This window comes from Lutra lutra, chromosome 4 (genome assembly GCF_902655055.1).
Source record: "Lutra lutra chromosome 4, mLutLut1.2, whole genome shotgun sequence".
NCBI classification, from domain to species: Eukaryota; Metazoa; Chordata; class Mammalia; order Carnivora; family Mustelidae; genus Lutra; species Lutra lutra.
The window spans coordinates 170,245,477-170,266,577 of record NC_062281.1 but is presented as its reverse complement, the minus strand read 5'-3'; the positions used below and the strand labels follow the sequence as shown (position 1 = coordinate 170,266,577).

At 41.7% G+C, this 21,101-nt stretch overlaps 2 protein-coding genes across 8 annotated transcripts in view; both read left to right on the top strand.

The window, feature by feature from the left end:
• LOC125097165 (protein argonaute-1) overlaps nucleotides 1-6,018 on the top strand; it is a 38,794-nt gene extending 32,776 nt beyond the window's left edge. For all 4 annotated transcript variants that reach the window (XM_047724686.1, XM_047724685.1, XM_047724687.1 and 1 more), the window contains one exon: nucleotides 26-6,018. In XM_047724686.1, coding sequence (XP_047580642.1) covers nucleotides 26-134 — 109 coding nt within the window. In that variant the 3' untranslated portion in view covers nucleotides 135-6,018. The remainder of the gene's footprint in view (nucleotides 1-25) is intronic.
• Nucleotides 6,019-10,699: 4,681 nt separating this feature from the next.
• The window catches only part of AGO3 (argonaute RISC catalytic component 3), a 134,927-nt gene continuing 124,525 nt past the window's right edge, over nucleotides 10,700-21,101 (top strand). For 2 of the 4 annotated variants that reach the window (XM_047724634.1, XM_047724631.1), the window contains exon 1: nucleotides 11,107-11,440. In XM_047724634.1, the coding sequence (XP_047580590.1) occupies nucleotides 11,418-11,440 (23 nt within the window). In that variant the 5' untranslated portion in view covers nucleotides 11,107-11,417. Of the gene's footprint in view, nucleotides 10,788-11,105; nucleotides 11,441-21,101 lie in introns of those variants that run through there. The other 2 variants (XM_047724632.1, XM_047724635.1) reach the window with 2 other exon arrangements.

The window sequence follows — 21,101 nt, the reverse complement described above, 5'->3', positions numbered from 1 at the left end:
GACTTCTTTCATTTTTGCTTTTCAGTGGAGAGGGGAGCCACATATCGGGGCAGAGCAATGGGCGGGACCCCCAGGCCCTGGCCAAAGCCGTGCAGGTTCATCAGGATACTCTGCGCACCATGTACTTCGCTTGAAGGCAGAACGCTGTTACCTCACTGGATAGAAGAAAGCTTTCCAAGCCCCAAGAGCTGTGCCGCCCAAATCCAGAGGAAGCAAGGAGGAGGAGGGAGGGTAGGGAGGATTCAGAAGGCCTTGTTTCCTTCTACAAGGGGGCAAAAGGGTGGGGAACAGGGCCAGTAAGCCAGACCACCAGCCGGAAATCTCTGATGTCCACCTCATGACCCCCACCCCTCACCCCATCTTGTCACATCTGGCCCTGACCCCACTGGACCAAGAGGGGCAGCACTGGTGCCCACCATACACACAGGTGTCTCATGTGACTTGCAGTGCTAAAGACTCATGCCTGACAACTTGGTAAGGTCGGCTCTGCAGCCCCGCGGACAAAAGCTGGTAGGTTTGGGTTTGATACTCTAGATGGGAGTGTGAGGGGCTTGAGAAAGTGGGTGGGAGGAGGGAAGGATTTTTTAGGAGCCTTAATCAGAAAAGGTCTAGATTTGTTTATGAGGAAAAACGAAACCAGACCCAGATCAATATTTTAGAATACTAGATGTTTTAATGGGTTGAAAATCCAGTTTGTAGGAAGATTTTTAATGCTAATGATTTTGGTTTCTCCTCCCCCAGCTGCCACCTCCCCTTTCCCTTATTCCTTTCTCTCCACCTTTTCTACCCCACCTTACACCTCCTCCCTGACAGACATCCAGCCCCTAGTAAGACTTAAGGCACTATGGCACTTAGCTCTGAAGTGACACGACCCTGTCTTCCTTCCGCCTACTGGTGGGTAACCAGTGCCTTCCCTGTAATGGTAATGCTGCAGAACTGCAACCTTTTGTACCTTTCTTTAGGGGGTGGGGTGGGGGTGGGAGAGGAGTTATGTGGGGAAGAAATACCCCTAACCCAACAAGCCTCCAGTCAGAGCGCCAGCTATTTTGCATTCAAAGGAATTGACTTCCATATTCATTGAGCTTTTAAAAAGATCACAACCTCAAGATGGTTAAAGTCCATTGACATTTGCACTTTCAGACACTGACAAGTCTTGGAGCTGCTGAGATGACTGGCCCCTGGCCTTTCCACTTAACATTTCCTTTTCTCCCTGTCTCCCAGCCTCCCCACCTTCCTGGGTCTGGAGTTACTTTCATAGCATTTCTCATTCTTGGCTTCTTTTTCCCCCAATGGTCAAGTCATTTATGTTTCAATATTTCTTAACTGGGGTGTCTTATAACAAATGATCTTTAGTTCTAAAATAAGAAAAAAGAACAAAAACTAAATGTTATTTTTATACCATAACTTGAGTCTATTGCCAAAATCTGGTAATCCCTCCCATGCCCAGTAAGTTTACATCCCAGAAACATTGAGCCATGTACCTGACTTATTCTTTGGCCTGGCTAGGTAGAGGGTGGTTATCTCCCCATGGAGGAGCTCAGGCTCCAGCCTTCCCCTGTGCAGATAGTATCTTTTTCTTGCTATATGTTCCCTCCTCTGCACTGCCCTGCACTCTTTCCTGCAAGTGCATCTTCCCTTTCTCCGGACTGTCCTCTGACACTTTGGCTCATCCCAGATTCCAGTGTGTCCTGTGGACAGGCTGGGGGATTTTGCTGCTTCCTATTGCTTCTGTTTACACAAATGAATTTTTCCCAGTTTCCCACTAGGGCATGTGAGTGGGCGGCATGGGCCTTTGTTTTGTTTTGTTTTTTGTCTCCCTGGATAAAGATGGGGTTTGGCTGTCTTGCAGAACTGGAAAAGTAGGGGGTTTCTAGCTTGGTGCCTGCTGGCCTTGAGGCAAGGCCCCCTCTTTCCTTAACTGTTCATTTTTGTCCTATCCCACTGCTTGGGATGAGGAGTTGCAGCTTCAGTGTGGAAGTTCCTCTTTTTGAGGAGCCTGGGCTTGGGTTTGCCCCAGTCTGGTGATGAAGCCATGACACTTTAGACCTAGCTCAGCCTTGGAGGCCGGCCTGAATCCTGGCCTGTGTGCTTAGAGCTACCATTTCCCCTTCCCAGCAGCCCTTGTACAGACCCAGATTTGCTATGCAAAACAGTCTATCCCAGATTCTGTTCTGGTTGGCTACTTTGTTCAGCGACTTCACAAAACGTAGCACAAACATTGATTATGGAGAAGGCATCAGGACTGTTGAGTAACTCCTCTTCTACTTCTTTCCTACTGGCTACAGCATGGGATGCCCCATGGGCACAGCCCAGCTGAAGAACAGAATGGAGGGCTCTGGGAGGAGGCAGCTCACTGAAGAGCCTACATTCCTTACACAAGTGCCTAAAGAGAGTGATGCCAACACTCCATCTGCCCTGTCCATCGCCTTCATATACTGTCTACTTCGTGTTCAGTCACCCTTTGGGGAGGGGAGCTCTCTTGGGACAATGAGCTCTGCATGTTCTCTTCTTGGGTGCATTTAGGGGCTGGGATCAGGGCACTGTTCCTGGAGGGTCCAGTCATTCACCAGCATTTGCAAATATCCATAGGGAGCTGGTGGTAGCCACCTACTCTCAGCAACAAGTTTATGTTCTCTCCTTTTTCTCTCTTTGCCTCACTCTCACCATTTGGGTTTTGAGCTGGGGCCTGAAATGCATTTTTTAGCCCTTTGGCATTGCACATGCCGTTCAAGAAATAAAAAGCAAGAGAAGCGGTTTGGGTAATGGCAAGAAAATGACTTCTTGCTCTGATTTTTTTTTTTTTTTTTTTTAATCTTTGTGACTTGAAAAATACCCCTGACCTTGAGGATTATTCTTGTTTGAAAGATGGTGCATGCAGATTGAGAAGTGGTATTAGCAGCAAGCTTTGGCTTTGGTTTAAGTGGTGCTTCTTACTTGTGCTCTGAGGAAGTGTTGGGGGGACCCCAGCCTCATCCTCCTAGACGGTCTCTTGTTCCCTTTGTTCTACTCTCTTGCCTCTCTTTTCTACTTCCCTTTTCCCTGGCTCCTTTTCCTTTTTTTTAATTCACTAAGCTTGTTTGCTGGCCTGCCTACCTATGTGATGATGAATTCTCTGCATGGCTATGATAATCCCACTGTTAGCTAGCAAGGTCAGGCTTAGCTCCTTGGCTGCAGAAGACAAAGAATCTGTTCCCCAAGCCTTGGTAATGTTCTCTCTGGGCTTGATTGCCATCAACATTACACAAGGGCAGAGCAGCAGATCTGCCTACCTGGCATGAAATCAGGAGGGCTTCTGACAACTTCCACATCTGTCCACTCCTTGGAGCTGTTTTTTCTCATTGCTTTTTCTAGATCTGGTTCCATTTCTCCACCTCGGGCCTCCCTTTTCTGAGGCTGTCCTAGGGTTGAGCTACTTGGTTTCCAGGGTTGGAGGGTTAGGGGGATGGACATAGGGGAAGAAGAGAGTGATGGGTAGAGAATGGAGAGAATTTGGATAAAAGATGGGAAAGAACACTGTTCATTGATCATTTTTCCAGTCCAGTCTGATCCATTGGGGGTTGAGGTGCTACTGTTGAACTCCGGTTAAGCCTGGGGCTATTGTTGATGGGAACTTAGGTTTAGAATAATGTTGACAATGAAGATACTTAAAAGCATGAAACCTCCCTATAAAGCTCCTGGTTCCCAGCTACTAGATAGCTCCACTGCAGCCTCCTCTTTGCCTAAGCAACAATATTATTGGATGGGTTTTTTGTTTGTTTGTTTGTTTTGTTTTGGAGGGGGTGTGTGTCCAGAATTCTGTAAATGAGGCTAGCACTCAGAATGGGCAGCCACGGGGACATTTTGAATTCTTAGCTGGCCCATCGGGTATCTATCTGCAAGGCTGGTGAGGCTATATTTTAGACCCGGCATCATGTGTAACAAAGAAGAATGGAAGTTCCTTCCCCTTCAGGGTGGAAAGTCATCTCAAACTAGCCAAAATGCAGTTTTGGAAACTACATTGGGGGGAAGTTACTTTTTATATTTACTGGGGCTAGGCCAATCCAGGATGGTAGCTGGGATGCCTTCCTTCTTAAAGTCTGATCATGGCAGGGATATGCAGGGCCCTCTTTCCTATTTAGCCTTCTAAGCAGATTGGGGAGATGGGATTCTCTGGTTTTCTCTTTCCCCCCTTTTATTAGGACTTGCCTTCTCCCTAGGCAGGGAGAGAGGCTAGGTTGGTGCTCTCCCCTTACTCTATTCCTACTGACTTAGAACCTCTGGCTGCTGTTTGGGAGCCCAAGAATGGGAGTGGAGGGAATGGGCTCAAAACAGAAATAAGGTGGGGAAGTCAGATTTCCTTCTTTAGAAAGGAAAATAGAACACCCTCCAAGGATTGTGCAAGTAAAGACAATGTGTCAAATGCACTGAGTCCCCTGGTGTAGTAGCAATAAGGAAAAATGAAATGACTTTCCTGTGCACACAGTCCAACCTGATTGGTGTGTGATGTTGCACTTAGCAGCCATCTGGTGGGCATGTGTGACTACTCTGGGTTTCACTTTAGTTTCTAAACTTTTTATCCCTCTCAAGTCCAGCATGGATGGGGAAATGTCCCTGAAGCCCCACAGCTGTGTACTTGTTTGCATTTGTTTCCCTTTGAGACTTGTGTTTGTGTCCTGCTTTGAGCTGTACCTTGTCCAGTCCATTGTAAAATTATCCCAGCAGCTGTAATGTACAGTTCCTTCTAAAGCAAGCAACAGCAGCAGCACAATTCTGTGTTTTATAAAGACAATAGTGGCTTCTATTTCTAAAGTGCGGTCTCTCTCTCTCTCTCTCTTTTCCCCCACTCCCATTAGCAAAGAAAACTGTTGGGATTAATTATGTCTCTGATAGATTTTAGTTTAGAGTATTAGATGGTTATAACAGCAGAACCATCGCTTCTATAGGAAAGTGGATTAAAAACAGCAGAGTGTTGAAACTACAGATTATATGTAACCATACTTCACAAGGCCTCCACTTACTCTTCATTCAACAAACCACGCAAAGCACTGTGTCCAGTAATATTGTCGGGGGAGAAAGGCAGCACAGTTCAGAAAGGAAGAAAACCATGTCTCTTTCCTTAAGGAGCTTAAAGTTTGGTGGGGGGATATGAGTGGCAAATTGGTTCCCTAGCCCAATGATGAGGGACAGAAACAAGGCGGTAAAGCTATAGTAGTGAAGATAGGAAAGGGAAGATTTTTGAGATACCCTCAGAAGATAGAATTAATAGTACTCAATAGATGATGGAAGGGAAAGAGAGGAGTGGAGGCTAATAATGCTCAGGTTTCTGCTTGAGCAATGAGTATATTGGGACATTCTTCTATCCAAGACTGGGGGAGAAAGGAGACTATAGAAGAGAGCTGATGAATTTTGTGAAGACAGGCTTGTATAGACTGAATTTGGAGGTTCCCATGATGCAACAAGTTTAAGGTTTCCATTAAACACTTACATTTTGGTGCTCAGGGAAGACTACAAAACTGCAATTGTAGATAATGGCATTCATACTCCTATAGATGGTAGGTAAAGCCATAGGAATGAACAAGATGTCTTAGAAAAAGAGTAGAGCAAGACAACATAGTGTGCAACTCCAGGAGACACAGTTTAAAGGATGAGAGGAAGCTGAACCTAAGAAGACTGTTAAGTCACTAGTAGATAACTTGTATATTTTTTACTTAATGAAGTGGGAGAAAAGTCAGGAGAATGGAATAGGATCCAAGAAGGGCATAATTTTAACAACATGAACTGCTGCCTTGAGGAGGAGGTAATTTTTTCTACTCAGTTTACCATCCTCCACCCCAATTTCTTTGGCATCTTGCAACTATATGGTCATTCTCCAGTATTTCTTGAAAATGAGCTTTGAAAAAAACCTAATTTAAATAAGGCTAAGACTAGGATTTCCAAGTTGTTCACCACAACCGCCACCTCCACCTCCACCTCCAGCTTCCTCCTGTCCTCAGGAGATACTTGTAAGAATAAAATAAACAAACCTAATATTGTTCCTAACCAGTGTCCTAGATGTTGTTCCAGTGCACTCGATAGAACTTAGCAGCTGGCTTTATTTTCATGACTTGTTTTACCCAGAGCCTATGAATTCCTAGGAGCAAAAACTACATTCTGTTCATTTTTTGTCATCTCAGGGCTGTAGCATATATCAAGGGATCAATATTTGTGAATAGAATTGAAATGATCTAGTAATTGTGGTTCATGAATACAGAGGGGGAGTCAAGAAGTGATATTGAGTGCACAGGATGGACTCAGCATTCCTGACTCTTCAGGTAAGTAGAAACTCAAGATTACCATCCTCTTTTCTTACTTTCACCCCAACTTGGAGGTTCTATGGTTTTGTACCTTAAGCTGATGGTACAGTTGTTAAGCATGCAGGTTCCGGCATTCCTGGTATTGCTAGAGCCCTGTTATTTCTGTGTACTGGGGGAAGATGGGTCAGAGATGGATTCTGGCACAGGGCCTACTGGGAAATTTTCAGTGGCAGCTAGTGTGTACATAAATGGGCCTAGCATTCCTCTGGAGGCCCAGTGTTGTGACTTCAAATTCCAAAGCTAACCTGTGTCTACCACCTGTCAGATTTCCTTGGAAGCAATCCAGCCATACTGAACTCCTTTTCAACAGCAAGAGTTGATTAGGTTGATCAAACTTGAGCAAATTGGAACATGTAAGAGATTTTCCCAGTTGAAATAAAACTTAAGTCTATAACCCTTACTGAAGCAGAAATAAAGTATTTAGCAGAGTAAGTGGGAGGATGATCATTATGACACATTTTGCCATAAATTCAGTTTTAGAAATGATTGATATTCAAAAGGTTTCAGAATTTGGCTCTTGGTTGCTACTCAAGAGAAAGGTAGTGAGCTCCCAGTATCCTGATTTTTCAGGCCCTGGAGGTCAAGGTTTTGAGTCATGGCTTGTCCTAACACCCCTGGACATTCCTCTTTAGTATTGGTTGAGCAGTCTTCCCTTTGCCCTGTCAATTGGCAACATATACTGTAGCACATTCTTGTCTGGGAATTACCTTGGAGCAAAGGGAGGCTGGGTATTTGTTGAGAATCTTTTGACTTAACAAACCCCAGAATCTCATGGCAGTTAGGGTGGCTAAAAGAAAGGGTTATAGTGCAAAGAGAAGACTTTAAAGTTCTGAGCCTGGGCCATCCCTAGACTGCTGTCTACTGCTTAAATGGAAAGTAGCATTGAATTGTAGCAAATAGATTTCCCTATTTGATTCTAGCTTTCAAGCCAATTTATTCCTCTGACTACAGGCTTAGGAAACCTGGCAAGCTTAGATGTTGCAGAGTGTGACAGAAGCAATCCTTTAAACTGGAAAAGTGGACTTACTGGGGTACATTTGAAAGTTCTCCACTTAAGAGCTACAGCTGCCTTCCCCAGGGTATCATATCAGAGTTTTTGGATCACTGTGGTTTATCCTACAGGAACACACTGTCCCATTGTTCTAGACTACAGGACCTTCAGCACTATCCTCTTGGCAAAGTCTTATTTGGACAATGAAGTCTTGTAGGACCTTTCTAGGGAGCCCTCCATTCGTTTTCCCCACCTTCTGAAGGCAAGGAGCTTCCCTCTTAAAAGAGACAGTGGGAGTTCCCAGCCATGTTTTTGGAAAAGACCAATGGCTTGTTAAGGGAAGTGATCTGAAAAGGAGGAACTTGGATACTTTGAAGTATATGAATAGGTGTTTTGTATAGTCTCTGTTATTTAATTGCATCCTCACAGCATTCATGTGAAGTAGTTTATCTGTTACTTTCAATTGCACATAACAAGCCATCAATTAAATTGGCTTAAATAAGAAACCTGTAACATGACAAAGAATTCTTGATTTAATATGGCTCCAAGGTTTGTTAATGCAGTGATTAAAGTGATAATACCAACAAAGCGGGTTCTTCCAGTGACTTTCCTCTGCTATTCTGTGTTAGTTTATCCTCATGTTAGTTTGCCTCAGGGTCCCAAGGTGGCTACTGTAATTCCAGGAAGGAAATGCTGACAGAATAATGTGTAACAGAAAAGGTACTAATTTTTCCTTACATTTCATTTTAAAGTAAGGAAATCCTTGGAAGTCCCAGCAGATCTGGCCTCCTGTCTTACTAGAAATGGGTCATCTTCTCACTCCTGTCATTGGCAAAGCAAATGAGATCATCCATCATGAGTGGCTTAGATTAATTAGGAGTTACCCTCTGAGCAGTTATCCTGCTTCATCAGTCTGGATTAGAAAGAAAAGTCTGGTCTGTGATTAGGGCTCCTGGGTAGGTATCCAGCAGTGTCTTCTCTACTTGGGTATTCTGACTTTTAGAGATGTAGGTTTAGAGTGCCTTTTGGAATCACATAGAGTAGTGGAGGGCCTTCAGTCTCAGCTCTGTCCCTATGGCCAGTATGTTTTATATTGTGTTCTGCTGCAATACAAAATAACTTTCTGCTATGTAAAAACTCTTGATGGTCTGAGAGAAGAGATTTGAATTCGAGTCAAATTGAGTAACTTCAGCCCACATAAAAGAGAGGATTCTATCCAGTTGCTGTTATCATCCAGTGGTGGTGTTTCTCTAACTCAGGAAGCCTTGGAATGCAACTTTCAGAGGGCACTGATTTCCTTGTCCCTCAGATGTCTGTGCTGTTTTATAGTTCTTCCGTCTGAAAGCAACCAGTGCCACAAAGGATGAGGGCAGAGTTTTAGCCTGCTTCCTGAGCCCCATTCTTGACAGCCCACTTACTCATCCATCCATCCCACAAATCAGGGAATGTTGTCCCCGGCACTGGCACTGTTCTAGGCATTGGGGCTATGACAAGATAGACAAAGACCATGTTCTATGGCCTTAAGAACCAACTTGTTTGGGAATGAGGTTATCCAAAAATAGGGTGTGCATGTGGTTGGGGGAGAGCCTCATACAATTTGCTTTTGATAGAATCACTGGACCTCTTGCCATCCTTCTTTTTGATATTCTACAATTAATGTACCTTTCACATGGGCTCACTCTAAAGAGGTGGTGGGGTCCCTGAATAGCAGAGGTGGGAAGGCATGGTTGATACTAAATCATACTGAATTAGGAGATCAAAATCCTGCTTAATCAAAGTCAACAGAGAAGATCAGGGCCTACCTCAAGTGTTCATCGCCCTAACAATGACTATTCTGGGAGAGGACAAGCCAGCAATCACTTAGGGAATCAGTTCCAGAATGGGAGTTTGAAAGTGTAATAGATGATTGTACAAGAGTTTATGTTTTACCCTGTCAGGATGCTGCTACTGACTTGGATTCTGTATATTTAGGTATTAAAAATAACTTTTAGGATAGCGTTTCATCTGGTGACATTTGATATTTTGAAATTGATGTTCTTAAAGGGTTAATGTTGGGAAGAAGGCAAAATTGAAATCAGACATGACAGTTTGAATCCCATCCATTTATGAAATGTTTACTGTAAGGTAGGTGCATCTAATAAGTGTTTTAAAATGTTAATGATAGTAAACTTTATTCACTAACATTTAGTTACAGAGGGTTCTGGTTTATGTACATTCCCTAACATCACAACAGTTATGTAAGATGTTAGTCTCTCCATTTCTCAGATAAGAGGCTCAAGTGACTGATCCAAAGCCCCACAATGATTGGGGGGAACTGAAGATAGGATACATTTTCTTTTTATCCCAAACTTTAAAAAATGAAATACTTTTTTAAAAGTCTGAATAACGTTACTGATATTTAGGGACTTAGGCAAAAATCATGAATCTTCAATCTGAAGAGTATCACTTTTCATTCATTAAAGCAACATATTAAGGACCTGCTATTTCCTAGTGAGTGTGCTGGCCATGGTAAGCTTATAAAACTTACAAGCTAGTGCAGGAGTGGGCACACAAACTTGTAAGTAAAACAAATTACAGATCGGGAGGATTATTAGGGGAATGCTATAACAGAAAAACGGGCCTCCACCGTAGATAAGTGGTCCGGAAAAGACCTCTCAGATAAATCAGGCTGAGAAACAGAAGTGGACAGGGGAGGGAAGAAGAGAGGGTGAGAATGAAGGGAAAGGAGAGGTTCTGTTCCTGGCCAAGAGAACCAAGAGCAGAGGGGCGCCAAGTCGGAAAGGGATGCGTTTTGCCGATAGTGGGAATTAGAAGCAGACTAATAAAGCTGTAGTATAGTGATAGGGAAAGTCTTGCTTGAGAAAGGAAGGGTCCGTTTACCCGGTGCGTTTTGGCCCTGCAAAGAGTTTGATCTCAGTGTGACAAGACGCTATTAAAGCGTTTTAAACAAGGAAATTATCCGATGTGAAGTTTGTGTAATGTCTCGTTTCTTTTTCTTTTTTTTTTTTGTTTTGTTTTGTTTTGTTTTGTTTTGTTTGCGAGAGATCGATCACAAGGAGGGGAATGGGGGAGTGGGATGCAGGCTGCCTGCTGAGCAGAGAGCCCGATGTGGGGCTCGATTTCGGAACCCTGAGATCGTGACCTAAGCCAAAGGCAGAGGCTTAACCCACTGAACCACCAGGCGCGCCTAACGTCTCGTTTCTTAATACTTTTTCCCCAAGCTAAATTGTACAACCCTCCCACCCGCCCACGGTTGTCAAAGCAACAGACTTGGAGTGATCAATTGCGGTGGTCACTTGACCGCTTACTGAGGAGGCGGCGCGAGGTGCCGCCCAACCTGGGCGGGGCGGGAGGGCTCCGTAAGGTGGGTGGCTTTTCCCCAGACGTGCTCGGCCCGGTCACTCCGCTGCGGGTCCCGGCCTTGCACCACGGACCGGCCAAGCTCCACGCACGCTCCTCCCCAGGTAAGCTGCACCGCCCTCTGCGACGTCGCCTCCGGCAGGCACCGCCCCACACTAGGATGGCGCTGAGTCCAGCTCCGAGTTGTCTCCCGAAGGCACGGCCCTGCGGCAGACGGAGGGAGTGCCCGCCCACAGCGCGTGCCCCAAGCTCCGCCCAGGCTCCGCTCCCCGGCACCTCCCCCGCGTCTTCCGCGCCGGCCGCACCCGCACCGACGTCGCGCCCGCTGGGTTTGGGGCGGAGGAGCGGAGAGGGGAGGCTGGGACGTCGGGCCAGCCCGGGCAGCGGAACTGACGCCAGCGGGCTTCCGGGGGCGGCCCCCGGGGAGGTCGGCGGCAGCGCCGCAGTCGTGGAGGGGCAGTGGGAGCGTAAGCGGCCGCGGGCGACGCTAAGTTCGGCACGGGGCTCTCTCTTTCTCATCTTACGCTTCCCCTTCCTCTCGCATAGTCGCGTGCTCCCTTCCCACGGCGGCTCTTCCCGACGAGATCTTTCGGAGTGCGGTTGCTGAAGAGAAGCCATCGCCACCTCGTCTTGGGGCCGAGTGAGGGTGCCTGTCGCGCCGCGTCGCCCCCTGCGCTGCCTCCTTGCCCCCAGAGGTGGGCGCTCTTCTCGTTCGAAGCACTCCCCCCAGCTCCATGAATGGAAATCGGCTCCGCAGGTGAGCAAGTCCGAGGTGCTTGGCCCAGAGGGCGTGGGGTGGGGGTGCCCCAGAGCATCGTCTCTCCCTCGGCCGCAACCCAGGTGCGCGAGGTGAGCGCGGTCCGGGCGGCTCCTCCTCCCGCCCCCCGCCCGTCCCTCCTCCGCCTCCCGGCAGCCCCGCCGCAGTTCCCCCGGGCCACTGAGTAGGCAAAACTGTGGGGAGGGGACAGTGCTTAAGGGATTGAAGTTTGGGGTTCTCCAGACGATATTACTCTATTTTCTCGAGTCTAGAAGGGTTTGTCGTCTGTTTTGTTATTCCGATTGAAGGTGTAACTGTGTGCGCGTCCTTTAACCCGGTTGTGTGTCCCAAGGAGGCACTGGGCGGTCGGCTCTCTTACCTCTTAAGGTAGTTGTGAAGCGACATGAAGATAACGGTGAGAATTAAGTTTGAGATAGGTGTAAGCGCAACGTCAAATGCAAGATGGCATTTCCTCCATCTCCGAGTTCTCTTCTGATGTTTGCGGCAGTATGGTATATAGTTGCCGAGGATTTCGGAAATGTCATATCGGTCCGAATTACTGCTTACGTGAGGAGGTGGATCTTAAGATTGCTGACAATATATATTTTTTCATTCCCTATCCCCTAGAGAAGCGGTTATTATATTCTTGAAAATTGGGGATTTAAAAAAAAACTGCTTTCTCTCCTTCGGAAAACGGCAGTCTTGAGAAAAATTGCAACATGGGCAGTCCTTAACTTGAAAAAGAATTACCATTCTTTATGATTCTGAAGTAATTGATTGAGAGACATAAAGTAGGTGTTACATAATGGCTTGTTTTCCAAAGGGTCATACTTAATATGTTAAGTTTGATGGTGTGTGCTTCATCCAGATGGTAATACGTTTATAAGTTAATTTTCAAAACATTGGGGGTGGGGGGTGGCTTGTTACTGATGGGATCACAAATTCCTGAATTTCACATCTATTTTTGCCAGTTTGGGAGGTACTTGAATATAAGAAAAACTTAAGTAATAAAGGAAACCAGTGACCTAATGATAATAAAGGATCTGTTGATTAGGTTAAGAAGTATAATTGTCGATTGCCTCAGTGGCTCAGTCGTTAAGCATCTGCCTTTGGCTCAGGTCATGATCCCAGGGTCCTGGGAACAAGACCCACATCAGGCACCCTGCTCAGCGGGGAGTCTGCTTCTCCCTCTCCCACTCTCCCTGCTAGTGTTCCCTCTCTCCTTGTGTCTCTCTGTCAAATACATGAAATTTAAAAAAATTTAAAAAGTATAATTGTGAGGAAATGCTAATAGCACAAATTTGTAGAGGTAGGATGGGGAGAGGTGATTATTGCAAGTTTTATTATGTGAAATTTTCTCTGATCCTTTTTCCTGATTCTCATTTGTATGCTTCATTTTTTTTATCTTCATATTTTTAAAAAATCTATAGATTGTGAAGAGTTTTAGGCTTTCATTTATCATTGATTTATATATTTCTGAAACTGCCCTGCCTTTGTTTTTTAATTTTGTATCATACTGTTTAGAATATGATGGTCTAGGGCTATAGATGACTTTTATATAACTGTCCTGGTGTCAAGCCTGCAAAACAAAACATGAAAGTTAAAAAATTTATTAATCACCCTGAGTTTTAAAGATAGTTTTGAGGGTTTTCAAGTTTTTTTAGTCTTTCTCTCTTTTGGGTTTTTCATATGAAATTATGCCCCAGTGTGTGGACAACGTCTTAGAAAATATTTCTGAAGTCCAGTCACCTAGCCCACTGGTCCAACTACCCAAGTACGATTCAGTAAATGCTCCTGTGAATTCTTGAGCTATAGATAAGTTTTACATCTTGTTTTTGCGTATGCCATTGCTGAAATATATACCCATTTAACTATTTTCATATCTGGGGAGGTAGATTGAGATAATATCAACCATATGCTTAGATATCTTGAAATTCAAAGTTTGCACTTCAGTGCAGTTTATACATGATTAACTGTAATGTAATAATGAAGATAAAGTATAATATGGCTCAAAATTGTCACCATCAAAAACAAAATTTTCGTTCTTTCTGAGGCTTACATACAATTGTTATGCTGCATATGAAATTGAAAGCATAGTTGGGCAAAACATGCAACTGAGTTTTAAATGAAGAATTTGACAGGTACCAGGGCACCTGCTTGGCTCAGTGGGAGAATGAGACTCTTGCTCTCAGGGTTTTGAGTTCAAGCCCCACACTGGATGTGGAGATTACTTAAAAATGAAACTAAAAAGGGAATTTGACAGGTACATACTTTGGTTTAAAATATTTTAGACATGGGCGCACCTTGATGGCTCAGTCCATAGAGCCCAGGACACTTGATCTCATTTGTGAGTTTGAGCCCCACCTTGGGTGTGAAGATTACCTATAAACACTTTTTTAGACATAAGTGTTCTCTGATAGTTTGTTGAGTTAGTGTTGGATCTTTGCACCAGTTTTGTTCTAAGGGGTGTGTGTGTGTGTGTGTGTGTGTAGATTCTTAGGTATTACCTTATGAAAGGATATTTTAAATTTTAGTTGTTAGGAAGATATATAGAAAACTTTATTTATATTGGAGGACTTGGAGTTAGAATACAAATGCCATATAATTGTTTCTTGGTGAATCATTCCTCACTAAAAGTTATTATGTCTTTTTTTGCATGTAATATTTTAAGTTATTTTTTAAGGTGTCTTGTACATTGTACTGATTTAGAACTTTGTGAACTTTGATTTAACTAGAGAAGCTGGCACAGTTGTTTTTTTGTTGTTTGTTTTTTTAAGATTTTATTTATTTATTTGACAGAGACACAGCGAGAGAGGGAACATAAGCAGGGAAGTGGGAGAGGGAAAAGCAGACTCCCTGCCGAGCAGGGAGCCCAAAGTGGGACTTGAACCCAGGACCCTGGGATCTTGACTGGAGCCAAAGGCAGACACTTAATCGACTGAGCCACCCAGGTGCCCCAGTTAGGGGAACTTCTGATGAAACCCTATTTTTTTAATAGTTTTTAGTTTTAATTCTAAATAAGTGTGAATAGAAGCAGCAGAAATGTTCATCGAGATATCAGTTCTCCTGAGTAGTAGTGTTTTAGAACCTTACTACTCTAGTCTGTATTTTTAGGTGAAGTCAGACTATTGTTGAGAGCAGAAGAAATTGTAATCACCTACCAATGGAAGAAAAGCATTTACTGTTACTTTAAATTAATGATATGCAAAGTGATTTGATATGTTTGGTAGTTATATACAGTTTTGCAGGAGTAAATAGACCATGTTTCTTAGTGATACTTTTTTTTTTTTTTTAAGATTTTACTTACATATTTGACAGAGAGAGATCACAAGTAGGCACAGAGGCAGGCCAGAGAGAGAGGGGGAAGCAGGCTTCCTGCTGAGCAGATAGCCCAATGTGGGGCTCCATCCTAGGACCCTGAGATCATGACCTGAGCCAAAGGCAGAGGATTAACCCACTGAGCCACCCAGGTTCCCTCTTAGTGATACTTTTAAGTTCATGTTTGGATCTGCAAAGTGATTTTAAGGCTCTGCATTTCTCTAATAATAAAATCTAAGGTCGCTTGGGTGGCTCAGTCCAAGTGTCTAAGTCTTACTCTCAGCTCAGGTGTTAGTCTCAGGGTCATGAGTTCAAGCCCCACTTTGGGCACCACACATGGAACTTACTTAAAAAAATAATAATAATAATAAATAATCTGGAAAAATCATTTGAGAATAAGTTCCAAAGAACAAAAGTTATATGTATGGAAACTAAGTTTGAATATGAGTAAAAGTTGTGGATTCAAAATACTAAAATATATAATGCCATTAGGGTCTCAGTTTAGTATTTAAAGTAATCATTTTAGGGTGCCTGAGTGGCTCGGTGTTTAAGCGTCTGCCTTTGGCTCAGGTCATGATCCCAGAGTCCTGGGATCAAGCCCCACTTGGGGTTCCCTGCTTGGTGGGAGGCCTGATTCCCCCTCTCCCACTCCCCCTGCTTGTGTTCCCTCTCTTGCTGTGTCTCTATCAAATAAATAAATAAAAACTTTAAAAAAGAATAATCTTTTTAAATCACTTTGGGATATATTTTCTCTCTTTTAGATTTTTGTCTTGAAGAAAAATTGTCAAAATGCTGCTCTGTCTGGAGGGCATGAATTTTGAACATGCAAAAGATTTTTCTGCTTGGTTGCCACTTAAATTTTAGTTTGTACTGTTCTTAAGTGGCCATCATTACTTTTTCTCTACTGTTTGCTCCTCTTGATCGGCAGTGGGTCTTAAAAATATGCAAAATTATTTTGATTTTTGTTTTAGAATTGAATTTTTTTTTTCTCCTGAGGGAAAATTGAAAAGGAGGCAAGAAACAACTTTGTTGTTCTAAACAAAGACTTAAAGGAGAAAAAGAATATGTAGGTAACTCTCAAATGTAATTTGATTAACATGATGGAAACTTTTAAACTTTATCCATGATTCCGTTACCCTGATCACACTTTAAATTTCTAAGCCAGATTTCAAACAAATATCTATTTAAAAAAAAAAAAAATTAAGGAATTAAGTAATTTAGGAAAGCTGCTAGAATAAATGAAATTATTTCAAGATGCTGTTCCCTTTTGCTCTTTTGGAGAATTTTATGTACTAAGTTGTGAATTTAGATTTAGTTTATATTCATTTATGTTTTCCAGTGGGAACACTGTGTTTGGTTCTTTCTATAAGCGAGGCCTGATAGCATGCAAAGAGGCCTGGGGCCCTGTAAAGGGGACATTTCCTGGAAGAGTTCTCTGTTGTATATGGAAAAACTTTAGTTTAGAATTCTTGCTGTCATAAACTGTTGTATTCTAGTTGAAGACTGCTTTTTTCATTTTATAGCCATCTTTTTTCACACAGGTTCTTATAGTCTTCAAATATCTGAGGGTCTATCTGAAAGATGAAGTAAATATTTTGTTAATCTAACAAAACACTTTCTCTAATAATACTTAAAATTGGGATCTAAAATAATTTATAGGGTTTTTTTTTTTGATAGATGGGAGAATAAGGTAAGTGATAGTTCATTTTGGGGGAAGATAAAACTAAAAATATAGTTTATTTAAGAATAATATCCTTTATAAACCTATGTAGTCTCAGTTTGTTGAGATAAACAGCATTCACCAGACATTCCTACTTCTAATTCAGTTGTCTAGGATACCCAACAGACCCCCATTCTTGGCTCATTAACAAAACAGATGTGAGAAAGAATATTGTGTGGTTTTTCAACCATAATGGTAATGCTGTTAAGATACATGAACAGCCTTTCTGTATTTGGAGTTTCTGTAGTTTTCTGCCATTATCTGTGTTAATATTAATAACTTTCTTTGGCTACCCATTGCTTTAAAAAAAAAAAAAAGATTGAGATTTAGCAAAACCATGTCATACAACTGATGTTTTCTCTTAATGTGGGCTTTTTGTCCTTTGATTACAATAAAAAATTATTTACATTATTCTGAAATAATAGTGAAATAATTTGGAAGAATTCTTAATTTTGACATCAGCCAGTTTTTTTCCTACATTGTTTCTAAGTTGTCAAGTTCTCAAGAAATCAGAAGGTATCTATAGAATATAAATATGGGATATTTTTATGTTTTTCATTTGTGGAAGAAATTTTGCAAGAAAATGTTCTCAGTTGTTGGCTTATATACATAGTACTATTTTTAAGTCATTACCAACACTTGATATTTTAACGGATTTCTAAATCATCTGACAAAAGAAGTTCATTAGTGTATCTGAATTTTTTTAAAAAGGTTAAAGAATAGATTGAAAAATGGATTCTACTTTAGCAATGAAGTAATTTTTCCTTTTTTTTTAAAGAAACTTCTGATTTCTAAATTAAGACTTGATTTCTATCTGTATATTTAACATAAGAGTGGCATTCCTCTAAAGTTACTCAAAAATTTTCTAAAATTTTTGCTTGGCTGATCACCGTTTTTCAGAAGCTACCCAACCTTTAATTATGAAATAATCTCAAGGCATTTCCATAGTGCAGGACATACTTGGGTAATGTGCTGTCTTGTTTTCAAGGGGCAAAATGCCTTTTTAACAATTGTTCCTCAGTACTGCCATCTGAGAAATTTTACCCTTAGCAGACTGAATTTCTATAAGTGATTATTTAGCTATAGTGAAATACTAAATGTAATATGGTAGGGGCGCCTGTGAGGCTCAGTTGGTTAAGTGACTGCCTTAGGCTTGGGTAGTGATCCCAGAGTCCTAGGATGGAGTCCCACATGGGCTCGCAGCTCTGCGGGTGGTATGGTTCTCCCTCTGACCTTATCCCCTCTCATGCTCTCTCTCACTCTCTCAAATAAATTAATTAAAAAATAAATGTAATATGGTAATAAGTGCACTGTTTGTACAGATTCATTGAGTGAATAGGTAAAATTAGGCGGGAGGTTACTAAAACCTCATGCTAATGTTTAGTGCTTATTAGCCTTGTGGGTTTATGTAGTAAACAGGCATTTTATTATGTCAAATTTTGACACCAACCCAATATATTTTTCCAAAACATACCAAATTTTTTCTTGGGTATAAAAATACTTATTTATTATTTTTAAAATGCAAACAGTATAGGAAAGTCTAAAATAGAAAGTGAAGGGACACCTGGGAGGCACAGTGGGTTGAGCCTCTGACTCTTGGATTCAGCTCAGGTCATGATTTCAAGATTGTAAGAGATTGTACCCCGCAGTGGGCTCTTTGCTCAGTGGAGCCTGCTTGTGACTTTCTCTCCCTCTCCCTCTGCCCTTCCCTTTGTGCTCTTTCTCTCTCAAACGAATAAATCTTCAAAAAAAAAAAAAAAGCAAAATTAATATCACATCATCTGGATAAAACCATTGCTAATTTTTTTCTTGTATATCTTCCCAGACATCCATCCATCATATTTGTTTTTAACTTGTTTTTTCTACTCAGTAATGTATCCTGGACATTTTTTCCATAATAATGCTTACATTTTTACGGCAATATGATAGTCTTTACTCAGTACATATTTAACCAATCTAATTGATGATGGTTTAGGCTTCTTTCTTTTTTATTTTTCATTATAAATAAAACTTTGGGGGCACCTGGGTGGCTCAGTGGGTTAAAGCCTCTGCCTTCGGCTCAGGTCATGATCCCAGGGTCCTGGGATGGAGCCCCACATTGGGCTCTCTGCTCAGCAAGAAGCCTGCTTCCCCCTCTCTCTCACTCTGCCCGCCTCTCTGCCTACTTGTGATCTCTGTCAAATAAATAAAATCTTTTGAAAAATAAGTAAATAAATAAATAAAACTTTTTTAAGTATCCTAGTATGTATGTTTGTATAGTGGTCCAGTGATTGCTTTAGGATAAATTCCTAGAAGTGAAATGAGATGTATTCCATGAATATTGAAGCAGAAGTTCCCAGTGAAAATCCATTATTTTCATAATAGGCTGTAGTATAAGCTGTAGTTTATTTATTCACTGCTTTTCATCATTCGCATTTGCTGCAGACTATTATTTAGCTTTGGACTCAAAACTAGTACATGTTAGACTGTTAGGTCAGTGAACAACATATACACAGATACCCTTTGAATACGTATTGTTTTATATTTGAAGCTTAATGTTGGTTAGTTGATATTAGCCCATACTTCCTATAACTACTAAAAGAAACATTTGAAGTGGAGAGAGTTTCCAGATAGTGCTTTGTATTTCTGTGTAATTATATCTTCAGATCCAGTGGGCAATATATGTATTTGTTAAATAACTGAAATGTGTTTCACTGGGTGTATAATTTGTTGTATTCATTAATTTACATTAAAATATTTTTTGGATACTTGATTTTATAATAACGGAGTTTATAATAACAGTAGTAGTAGTTACATTGCTTATTCATGATACACTTTTGGTTTTTTTGCCATTTTGTATAAATAGCACCCAGCAAAATAATGGGGGGAAAGATTGGCAGTGCGATGTAGTATACAAAGCATTGATTTTAGAGACAAATCCTGGCTCTTAAATTAACTGACTTGATAATGATGTGTCACTGTAGATTCAGTGATTGTAACAAATGTACCACTGTGGTGTGGGGATGTTGATTGGGAGGCATAGATGTATGTGTGGGCAGGAGGCATATGGGCAATCTACCATCTGCTTGATTTTGCTGTGAACCTAAAATTGCTTTAAAAAATAAAGTCTAGGGGTGCCTGGGTGTCTCAGTTAGTTGGGCGTCAGACTCTTGGTTTTGGCTCGGGTCGTGAGGTCAAGCCCCATGTCAGGCTCTGTGCTCAGTGCAGAGGTAGCCTCAAAGATTCTCTTCTCTAGCTCCCCCTCTGCTCCTTCCCCTGGTTGTGTATACACATGTGCACTCTCTCTCTGTCTCTCAAATAAATGGAAATATTTTTTTTTTAAGATTTTATTTATTTATTTGACAGAGAGAGATCACAAGCAGGCAGAGAGGCAGGCAGAGAGAGAGGAGGAAGCAGGCTCCCTGCTGAGCAGAGAGCCCGATGCGGGGCTCGATCCCAGGACCCTGAGATCATGACCTGAGCCGAAGGCAGCGGCTTAACCCACTGAGCCACCCAGGCGCCCCGGAAATATATTTTTTAAAAGTCTGTTAAAAAAGTTAACTGTGGGGCACCTGGGTGTCTTAGTGGGTTAAAGGCTCTGCCTTCAGCTCAGGTCATGATCCTGGGATTGAGCACCGCGTTGGGCTCTCTGCGCAGTAGGGAGCCTGCTTCCCCCATCTCTTTCTGCCTGCATCTCTGCCTACTTGTGATCTCTCTCTCTCTCTCTGTCAAATAAATAAATAAATAAATAAATAAAATCTTAAAAAAAAAAAAGAAATTAAAAAAAGTTAACTGTGACTTTGGGTGGTGCATTTAATCTTCCTTAACCTTAATTTCCTTGACTGTACAATGGGATGGTAAAAAGAGTTTTTAAGTATATGCAGAGGAAATGGCAATTCTTTTCTTCCGATTTTTTAAGACTTATTTTATAGAGAATTGAGGATGTATACAAATAGGTAGAATTATGTAATAAATTACCATATACCCATCACCCAAACCCAACAATCATCAACCCACATCCAATCGTGTCCCTTCTAATTTCCCATCCTTTGAATTTTTTGAAGTATATTCTACTCATAATACTATTTCATTCATAAATATCTACTATTTACAGAAGATACAGGCTTTTTAAATAAACCATAGTACCATTATCACAGCGAAATAATAATAATAGATATCAAATATCTAGTCAGTGTTCAAATTCCTGCTTCTCTCCGTTATACTTTTGTTTTCATTTGCCTTTTATTTATTTTTTCATTTTTGAGTTTGGATCCAAATATGTTTCACTGATTGTGATTGATTGTCTTTTTTAAATTCCAGTATAATTAATACACAGTGTTATATTTGTTTCATGTGTACATTATAGTGATTCAACAATTCTGTACATTACTCAGTGCTCATCATGATAAGTGTACTCCTAATCCCCTTCACCTGTTTCACCCATCCCTCACCCCTTTCCTGTCTAATAACCACCAGTTTGTTTCCTATATTTAGTAGTCTGGGTTTTTGGTCTCTTTTTTTCTTTTGTTATGTTTCTTAAATTCCACGTATGTGTGAAATATGGCATTTGTCTTTAACCTGTTTCACATAGCATTATACTCTCTAGATCCATCCATGCTGTTGCAGATGGCAGATTTCTTTCTT